The 11,357-nt window shown below is 32.1% G+C and overlaps 1 protein-coding gene across 1 annotated transcript; it reads left to right on the plus strand.

The window, feature by feature from the left end:
* Positions 1-205: 205 nt before the first annotated feature.
* Positions 206-2,471, plus strand: LOC115887831 (the record flags this gene model as incomplete). Its single annotated transcript, XM_030907344.1, is given in 2 exon segments — positions 206-414; positions 1,610-2,471. Coding segments are annotated over 2 exon segments (842 nt in total), but the record flags the coding sequence as incomplete, so codon positions are not given.
* Positions 2,472-11,357: the final 8,886 nt, after the last annotated feature.

Consider the following 11,357-nt stretch of genomic DNA (forward strand, 5'->3'; position numbering starts at 1 on the left):
CCTTTCTACATCCCTGTCCTTATATCTCAAGGGATCCTTGAACAAACTACTTATTTCCTGTTTTACCATAACCGTTTTTCATTTTTAATATTAGTTATAGATTATAGAATAGACAAGATTTTAAAAAATATATTCTTTAAATGTATGTATTGTAGGATCTTTTTAATTTTTAATATACAACTAATTTTATATCTATTGGTTACAGCTGAGCTGCTAGTAAAATGCAACACCGAAAAAAACTGGCACCACAGACGAGTGCAGATACGAGGTGGTCTTCTATACGTATCCTCAACTCCAGGAGAACAAACTTCGACTGCTATGAGACTGCCTTTGAGGCATCTCAGCCTCCAGGCTGGACCTCAACCCAACAGCATAGCCATATGCAGAGGATCCAACATTGTTTTAACTTTACAGGTAAAGTTTTACGCAGAATCACGTAAAATATACAGGATGTTTCATTTAATATAACAAGTTATTGTCGTTTAAAGCTAGTAATTATTTAATATAAATTTTTAGGCACTCTGTATAAGGTAGTATAATTGTATCACCAGCGTTTTTTATCTTTTGATTGGTTTTCTAAAAATGCCTTTCTTCAAAATAGAAAAAACGCGCTGCGAAGAGTATCAAAATGTTGATTTATAATTACACTTTTACGTTCATACTATTACGTCAAAAGCAACTTATTTCCAAAGCCTACCATGACTTCACTGAGGCATCGTTTCTTATTCACTGTCATTGATATCTTAATTATTAAATATTAATACATCTGGTATTATGGTTTTCTGGTATATTATGTTGTCGATTTTAGAAAAAGCTTATCTTTTCTATTTTATTTTTTATTAGAATAGTCATAATCAAGAGTGCTACTGTAACCGTGTTATATAAATAAGGTAATTAAGGGCTTATTTTTTCGCATTTATTATAATTTTGCTAATATCTTCGGTTTGAAAGACGATATCATTATGCGATTTTTGCTGAATTTTTAAGCTTTTATTACTCTTTACTATCAGCTAAAATTACTTATACTATCGCATTTATATTTTTTTTGAAAAAACGCGCAATGTTTGCTAAATTGTAAGACAGCGCCCCCTAGCGTCTACATTCAAAAGCTTATTATTATTGTTTACACGGTATGATATAGAGTAAGAAACGCTCTTTTAAACGAGCGTCCGTTTGTTGGACTCCGTTCATCCAGTCCGGAGTTATTAATATTTAAATCAATGCAGATCTAACCTTCCCTCACTTTACTTTAGCAGATAGAGGAAAATGGTTCTAACAAAAAATATTCAAAATTTACTGAAGATTATCAAGCTATTATTTATAGTACCGCTTATCTAGGCAAAATTTTGTAAAAATTCCATTTTCTTATTTTTTACAGCAGTTGCACCCTCTAGCGGTCGTTCTAGACACTTGAAAATAATTTGCAGCAATTTCTCATAGTCTCTTTAGTTATAAATATTTTCTTCGGCAGGCCCTACGGCTAATATTTTCCGAGATACAGCCGAGAGCTATTCTTAGTGGGACACCCTGATATGTTAGGGCACCCCTCTGTTTACCTATTTCTCTGAAACTAATCAGTAACTTATACTTCGTCTTCTTTTGATTCTAGACCGTTGACAAGAAATCCTTCGACCAATGGGTGAAGATCCTAGCCATTGAACTGATCCGCCAAACTCCATTGGACGCTATCAAATACCTGGACATCCTCACCCTGGCCGAGTGCTGGACCAAGACTGCCGACCCTTGCCCAAAAGACTGGAACTTCAACAACATCACCCAAACCAAAACATCTCCCTCTATCAGCTACGACGTCCCCGATTCACCAAGTCGTTCAACCCGGATTCCTGACTGGCCTGAATCGCCTGCTGTTTCCCCAGTAAAATCACCATCACAATCTTCGGAAAACACTGAGGAGGTTATAGAGACTTTACTGAAGAAATGTCAGAACGTTGAGACCTACGTGCCTGTCAAAGAGAAGCTCTTTCTTTTCGAGTCGCTGTGCAAGATGGGGAGGAAGGTTAGGAGTTCAGAGGACGTGTCCTCTAGGGTGGACACGACTGCTATAACTAAGAGAGCGAAGTCTTGCCACGATCTGAGCAATATTCAGACTCATATCGCTGTGAGGGAGATATGTAAATACTTTGAGCATAGAGGTGGCGATGAGAAAGATAGGAGTATAACAGAGCAAAAAAATATTGGAGGTCTGAGGCATTTGAGGTTTCAAAAATCAGTTACGACTTAAATTTTTAGTGATATTTTTTTGTTAATATTCTCTAAAACGCAAGAAAATAACTTTTGAAACACTAGATTAAAATATTCTGGTTTTTAATATTTAAATTTTTAAGTGTTTCATTTTTAATTTATCCAGGGAAATATTCAGTTCTTTTGTAGAAGATGTTTAAAAAATCAATTAAAAAACGTCTGTATAATGCCATAGCCTAATCACCATTAGATCTTTTAAACAAAAAAAATAGACAGTCATTACTTTTGACACACTTAATCTCTATTACATGACAAGTAGATGACAAAATCACAGTCTCGCTCAATGATTAAAGAATTGTATTCTTTAGTCATTGGTCTTGCTCGTATACCGTACGATCGAGAAAAAGACGGCGTCCAGTTGGCATGGGAATGGTGACATTCCCAGGCCAACTGGATTTTATAGCCATCACTGACGCCGTTTTTTTAACCGTAAACCGTTTTTAGCCCTAAGGTGATTGGACTATATCTTATTTTAACTATGAAATATAGCAAAAAAAGTAAGCTACTATAATAGGATCAGTAGTTTATACACTTATACAAGGTGAATGATTAAATAAGTGCAAATATTTTAACTGATAGTAACACAATTTAGGTTTTAGCACAGGTTTTAGGTTACTCAGAGGTTTTTTAGCAAAATGAAGGTACAAAATTTTCTATTTTTCTTGGCATTTTGAAGGAAAATTAAAAGAAATCGTGCTGCAGGTTTATTTAGTATATTTCAACAGCCTAGACAAGCCTATGAATTTATTTAAGAAAAATGTTATTGAAATATTTGTATTTTTCTTTAAATTTTCCAGTATATTTTTGAAAACCTTTTAGAGCTGCAGGTTCAGCTGAAATTTTCTCAAAAATATTTCCTTAACCGTATAATAAAGGCATGCAATGTTGTCATTTCGTACATTACTTTGTATATACCCCTTTTGTATTTGAGGTGTGAAATTTAAAAAATAGTTAGATAACATACTTTCATGTAAATATGGCAACATAGATAGCCAATTTAATGTAGAAAAGAAAACAAACATGAATAAATCGGCGGCTCTCAAAATGTAAAGATTTTTTGTTTGTTTTTCACTTAAATAAGTTGAGTATTTTGGCCATAATTAAAACATGGAATATAGACATTTTTCTTATAGACAATATAGTTCTTTTATCAAGATTTGCACTTATTTAAGAAACATTGCTATTGCCACCACTTAAAATCTGTCTCCTGATGACGTAATATCGATTAATTTAATTTTTTTCTGGCACCTGTGAGAATTCTACAAAAGAACTGCATCTATAAATAGATATTTATAGTTTTTTACAGAAAAAAAACATTTTAAATTGTTTAGATTTGTGATATTGTTCACAAGAACGTATTTTTTAAAATATCAAAAATATGAGTTTTCATCAGTAACCAAAACGGTCACAACGCCTGCTTTAATTTCAAATATTTTAGAAAATTAGACGACCTAAAAATATTTAACAAAAAGTAACACAGGTTACACGAAATTTTCATCTAAATTTACCTTTGTTTCCGTCATTTTATGATTCGAAAATTAAGCAAGTTATTCACTAAATTTTTCATAACATTCAAAAAGACAAAAAATGACATATTCGATATACGGCCGTTAATATTAGAGACTAGATTCATGTTATTTAAGGATAAGTTACCATTTTTGAATTTTTATGCCATTTGTTACAAAATTTTAACGGATATAAGACGTTATGTGATAAAAATAAACCAATCGTAGGTTATTAAGGTATCGTAATTACGAATTATAAAGCGTTTATAATTTTTTATAATCTATTTGTTATACGAATAAGTATTTGTTATGATGTTTATCAGAATATAGAAAACTTTAATAAAAAGGTATGTTGTTTAATTAATATCTATTGCTTACTCATTTCTGAATTAACAGCATTTTTTTTTTGTTTCTATTTATTATGCTTTAATACAGTATGCAACCAGCAATATGTTTAGTCCTAAACATAGTTCTATTTGATTCTCGACCTTAGGTCACCTATTCTTAACGCTGAAATTAGATGAGCAGGTAGAGAGGGAATATCCTTAGGATGTAGTGTAATGTGAGTTGCATACATTAAGGCTTGATATCTAAATATTGCACTATATCGCTAGCCAGGAATAGAAATCGAAGCCAAATTTTTGAGATGGAGCTATACAAAATCCACATAAGTCGGTCCTTTTCGTTCAACAGCTTTGAACTACGCAAGCGTGAGTTTTGAGAGACGACGGGACGCGACAAGTCGGCAGCTTAGCTTAGTACTCATTTGGAATGTAGGCAGTGTTGCCATTCTGTTCCCCTATAAGTAACTGTCGAGTTAACAAATCTGTATACAGACAGTTACTTATAGGGAGGAAAGAATGGCAACACTGACTATTGAAATAATACAGTATGCACTTATAGAATTTTCTACCGACTCGTCCCGTCGCGTCGTCTCTATCGACGAGGCAGGCTGAGGTTGCCATATTTCAACCATAAAGCTCTTGCCGCGAGTAATAAACAAATTAACAACCTGTATAGGCTTCATGTATTATTTGATCACAAAGGCTAAAGAGTATAAAAAAACTTAAGCATTAAAAACATAAATAGTTTTATTTCAAAAATGAAAAACAATTATCTTTATCTATATGGTATATAAAAAAATTGTGTAGTTGGCACTTATTGCGTTAGCTCTATTGGTCGTTTGCCTAAAAATTACTTAAAACGGAGTGACCCATGCCAATACTTATTGTAATCTAAACCTTAACCACAACCGAGCTCTATATAAAAACAATTATAATAATTTATCTAAAATTGTATCACGGTAAAAGGCCAGAACAAAACAACCTCTAATATTATCTCACCTCAGATTAAAAACTCATAATCAACACGTATAAATAGATAAAAATAGTTTAAGTAAAATATTCTCAAGGAGATTAAATATTTATTTATTCGAAATAAAAAAACGTCCAGTGTCTAAAAAAACTCCACATAAAATAGGATTTTTTTAGTATTATGTTAGGCACAAATATAATCAGAGAACACAGATAGTTTTTGCTTATTTAAACACTCAAATTTGATATTCTTTATTAAAAATGTTGAAACGTGCTCTTATTTGTTAAAATTTTGAAAAATGTTGCAGTTTTGCATTCATTATCTACCTTCTAAATTTCGTCACCCTGTGATAATTTCTATTTTTGGTCAATATTATGAATATTTTGACTAGTCCCTGTATATTAACTTTTAATTTGAGAAAAGGCAAAAAAGTATTTTCAGATAACGCCTGCTTTTTGCTGTTAATGCTAATGTGGACGAGGCCTACTTTGTTTACCCGGAGTCCGAACTACGGTCTACAGCTATATCATCGTCAATGGCCTACCGACTTCGCGAGTATCGACTCTTATAGAAAGTCCTCTCTCAAATAGATGAATATAATATTTGTTAATCTGATGTATTAATCACTATTTCGCAAATACTTTGACTACAAACTGTTTATTATGCTTCAAAGTTTTATTTTTGTATCCATAGGTAAAAGTGAATATACAGGGATTGATCAAAATAATCAAAAAAATTATAAAAAATAGGAAATTATCGTATAAAATTTTAATAAAAAATTGGCACTTTTTGATATTTTTAATAAGAAATGTCAAAGTTGACAGAAAACTAAGTCGCTCATACCATACTAAATTTTTGATTATAGAAAAGCAAAAACTTTACCTAACTTAATCTGTTTTTTAATCCTACTCTATGCAGATTTTTTTAGAGATCCTGTATGTATTTTATATTATTGCATTGCTTTTTGCTCTACTTGACAGTAGGATCAAAATAATGGAATATATGAAAACGAGTTTCGCATAATTTTTTATTCTTGATAAAAAAAGTCTCTAGACTCAGCAAACTGTTAATAAAGCAGTAAAAATTTGTTGTCTCTTATACAGGGGAACTTCGAAAAGTAAACACTACCAAAATATACCAAACAATATTTTGTTCATTGGCAGTTTGCTCATTTGTGAAGACTTTTATCAAGAGAAACTCTAAAGAAATAAAAATAATATTTTTTTTCATATACCCAAAAATATTTTGAATCTACTGTACAGTATGTCCCCGAATTGTCTTTACAAGAGGAAAAAAAACTTTTTTATTATTGACATTTTGAGAAATATTGTTCTATAATGGTTAATCCCGTTCATACTTTTTCAAATTTTCATACCGATTTAGAGAAAATTGAAAAAAAAACGTAAAAATATGGTTGATTTGGTCCTAAAAACCAAATTTTTTAAAACGCGTTTCTATGGTAATATAATTTCGTTTTCGTCGATTGTTATTGATAGAATTTTAATTAACGTCATATTTTTTGTTGTTTTAAAATGTCAAAGAGCACAACATTATTTAGTTCAATATGACGTTAATCAAAATTAATATTAATCATCTATCAAAGAATGAAATCGAAATTATATTACCATAAAACCGCCTTTTAATTTTTAGGACCTAGAAAAAAAATCAACCACTTTTTCACGTTTTTTTTTTCAATTTCCTCTAAAACGGTATGGAAATTTGGAAAAGTATAAAAAAAAGTATAAAGTATATTAATCATTTTAGAACAAGCAAAAATTTTTGTGAAGAATGCACTTTTCTCAAAATCTCAATAATAAAAAAAGTTTTTTTTCTCCTGTAAAGGCAATCCGGGGACATACTGTATATTTAAGAAATTCCTAAAGTTTTATTTTAAATAAAATATAAATATTATTTGTACTAACAAATTAGAGGATTTTTGTCTGGCATTATCCATCTAACAAAATAATTTTCAAACCGATTATTTTTAAAATAACCGTCAAAAAAACTTTTAACATAAATTATCTAATAACTTTTCGGTTTTCTTTGGTAGTTCTTGTTTTGCTAAAAAAAAGTAGTGTGATAGAAAGAGAGAGCAAATATAGAAAAACAGTCGCAAAAAAGACACTTGATGAAAACCGTTTAATCACAGTTGTATGTTTGTCTAACCAGTTGTGTTATTTTTTAAAATACTCGTAACTATCAAAAAAAGAAACAGAATTTAAAAAACCTGATTGGAAAAAATTTAGGTTAAAATTCTCTGTCAAAAAAATCCTATATCTGTGGGTATTTCGCCACTGCAAGAAAATCTACAAAATAAAATAGTTATTTTTGTAAACACTGCTGTGTTAGGCGCAAAACATAGTGGAGCGACGAGGAGAGAGGCGAGCAAGCAGCGCTACGTCGCGTCAAAAACAAACCTGTGAAGACAAGTACGCGTGAACATAGTAAAGCGATCGTCGCGTCGGCAGCAAAAAAAACAAAGAATAAAGAAAAAAATTATTTAAAATATTTAAATTCAACTATTCGAGAACACTTTTAGTTTTTTAAAACATATAGGTCTACAAAATCGTTGCCGTTCTGTTAAATGACATTATATCCAAGTTAAACTTCAAAATTAACAATTACTACCTGATAACAATTACTAAATAAGGTAAAACCAAAAAGCCCCAAACTTTCTATATGATTATTTTTTATTTTTACGTATGTTATGTTTATTTATGTTATGTTCTTTAAAATCAAAGAGCGATTGCCATACATTACTAACATCTACAGATGCATGAGCAATACATTTAGTTTTATTAGATTATATTAAAATAATTGCCTCTTTTATTTTATTTTAGAGGCTTTTATTTTTTTGGGGGCTTTTTAACGTCAAAATTATAATGAAAGAAGCTATAGTCTCTAATAAGAGAGGCTTTTTAATACAATCTAATAAAAATAAAAATGTATTGCTCATGCATCTGTAGATGTGTTAATGTATGGCAATCGCTTCTTTGATTTTAAAGAACATAACATAAATAAACATAACATACTTAAAAAATAAAAAATAATCATACAGAAAGTTTGGGGCTTTTTGGTTTTACCTGACTAAGTAATTGTTATCAGGTAATAATTGTTAATTAACTTTAACAGAACGTCAACGGTTTTTGTAGACGTATCTATTTTAAAAAACTAAAGTCTCGAATAGTTGAATTTAAATATTTTAAATAGTGTTGCGGACCCGTGTGGACTCGACCTAACCTAACTATATGTCCCGCCCTCAGATGACCTTAACATCGCATTAAAGAATAGACACCGTAATTCATTCGAAGTTTCGAGAAGAATCGAGTTCCACTGGAATGGAGTAGTACATACAAGAACATTCAGAAACCTTCTCTATATGTATGCACCTAACGATCTATGGACTATTCGAGAAATCTTTAGCTGTGGGTATAAAAGCCGGCGGCTGGGGCCTGTAGAGGATGCAAAATTCAAAATAAATTCTTTCTAGATAAATAGTTGTAAATCGTTTGTAAATAGTTCTTTAAGTCTTTTATCGTTATTGTTTTTGTTAATTAGTGTTAAATAAATTGTGACCTTCTATCTACACAGAACCGACGAAAAACGTAACAATAGTTTTTTTCTTTATTCTTTGCATTTTTTTGCTTCCGACGACGGAAAGAGATAAATTTTCCGAAACGTTAAGCATTTTTTTGTTCGTTAGGCAAATTTGTATATCTGTAAACCTAACTAGTAGTTTCCGATCGGATTGGAACGCAGCAGTGTCTATAAAAATAACTATTTTATTTTGTAGATTTTCTTGCAGTGGCGAAATATCCATATAGGATTTTTTGGAGAGATGAATCCGCCACATAGGTATAGACATTTTTTAAAATTCTCTGGTTAAAAACTGGTTAGACGCGTACACTCTGTCACCGTATTGTAATAAATAAATTGCTGTTGTGTATTCGTTTTTTCAAAATGTATTTTTATTCTTTTTCGTTCAATTCCTGTCGAGCGAGTGAGCGTGTCGTTGGAACTGGAATGAGTGAGATCGGTGAGTTCGTCCAGGTGTTTCTGTCGTTTTCTGACGTTCCAGTGAAGGCACTCGGCTAGGGAGTCGAACCAATCGGTGATTTGGTCGTGCGCGCAGATGCTCGGCACGGGGTAGATGGACGTTGTGACTCGTAAACTGTCAAAGTAAAATAATCAACATCATTGAAGAAAAAGACTAAGGAAAGAGTATACCGGGTGCGTATCAAAAGTGGCTCACTCATATAACTATTGTGCTTTTTCAGATAAAAAAAAACGAGATTTTGTATGTTAGTACAGTACATGACATAAATTAGGATTTCACCGGAAATGACTATAACTTTTGATTTTTAAATGTCAACCTTGGTATATTTTTACTTTATTCGATAGAAAGGTACACTCCGAATAGAATGACATAGTATATGTCAACTTTTGACATTTTCGCTTTAAAAAATAGTATTTTAAATTTCAATCTAGAGGTGGGAATTCTAGTTCCTTGGGAGGAACTAGTTCCTTAGTTCTAGTTCCTCCAGAGGAATAGTTCCTTGTACTAGGTCTTTAGTTCACAATAGTTCCCGACAAACATTGACATTCCCGTTGCTTGCTAATGGGTTTCGTTGTCAGTCAAAACTATTCACAGTATGATCTGTATAATTTTGATAATGTACGATACAGAACGGACAAACGTACTGTAATTGCGTGTGTTAAAAACGTATAGGTAAGTTTTATTGCTGATAAAAAAATAAAAAGAAATTCAAATTAGAGTTTAAAAAACTGTACCATAAATCAATTGGAGCAAATAATACGAAAATTTTACGAAAAATTGCATTTTTCCTCACTTCAAGCTTCATTTTTTGTATTCAGAATATCTAGTTCGTTTTATAAGATATTTCTCAATTTAGGGACCTAAAGTGAAACATTCCGATAAAATATTCAAAGAACAAACTAAAATCAAAGACAGTATCCACGACAATTTTCAGGGGTAATTACACCGGTTGTGGCAACAGACAAGGCCGAATCCATCGTCGTCACCTTGTATTTTAATTAGTTCCTCTAGTTCCTCTCGGTCCGAGACAGGTAACATACGGCTGGCATTCCACTCCCGTCTAGCGTCGCTACGATCGCGCTGACCGATTCGTACGTAAACTAGTTTTCTATTTAGTTCCTCTAGGTCCCGATCCGATAACATACGGCTGGCACTCTCCACTCCTACCTAGCATCGGGCTACGATCGCGCTGGCAGATCCGTCGCCGTCGCATATAATTATACCGTATGATCGAAAAAAAATGGCGTCCAGTTGGCTTGGAAATGACGATCAATGACATTTCCAATATAATTTTATATATAAAATGACAGCGATCTTCATTTCATAGCCATCGCTGACGCCGTTTTATTCGATCATACGGTATTATCGGTCACAGTTTCGATCCCGGAATAGGTCCTGAGGAACTAGTTCTTTGAGAAACCGGGAACTAGTTCATTTCGGGGTCGGATAGTTCATTGGAACTAGTTCATTCACGAACTATACACACCTCTATTTCAATCTAGACTGGTTGTGTTAAAAATAAAAATTTTTATTAGGAGCCTTGGTTTTTCGTGTCTCGTCCTGGCCGGTTAAAAGATGCCCAAATCGTATTTTTAATCATATCCAAATTTTTTCAAAGGAATGAGGGTGGCTCATTAGCATATTTGGAAAAAGCATTTTTTACGAATTTGGTACCAAACACTTTGTATTTCGAGTCAAATTATCGTTATGAACCGCATGTTACAGTTTCAAATAAACCATATGAGAAAATGTCAAAAGTTGACATATGATAAATATATGTCATTCTATTCAGAGTATCATTTTCTATTGAATGAAGTAAAAAAATACTGACGGTGTCATTTCAAAATCAAAAGTTGTAGTCATTTCCGGTAAAACAGGAAGTGACCTAAAACAATTGAATACGTCAATCAATCCTAATTTATGTCATGTACTAACATACCAAATCTAATTTTAAGGGGTGTTAGTTATAGGGGTGGGCCGCTTTTGAGAGATATGTTAAAAATTTAACACACAGCAATATTAACGGTTATTTATGCAAAATATAATGGAAAATACATACCTGTCACCGTGAACGAGTTCCTGCCGATTTCTGCCGTCAAAAGAAACCCACGACGTATTTCTACTTTCGGGAGAAACTGAAATCTGTAACAAAAAAATTCTCTAATAAACATATATTCGAAATTTTCAAGATATTGTACCCTAGCTTGGAAGAAAAATGT

This window comes from Sitophilus oryzae, unplaced genomic scaffold (assembly GCF_002938485.1).
Source record: "Sitophilus oryzae breed Bouriz unplaced genomic scaffold, Soryzae_2.0 scaffold_648_pilon_pilon, whole genome shotgun sequence".
In the NCBI taxonomy this organism is placed as follows: Eukaryota; Metazoa; Arthropoda; class Insecta; order Coleoptera; family Curculionidae; genus Sitophilus; species Sitophilus oryzae.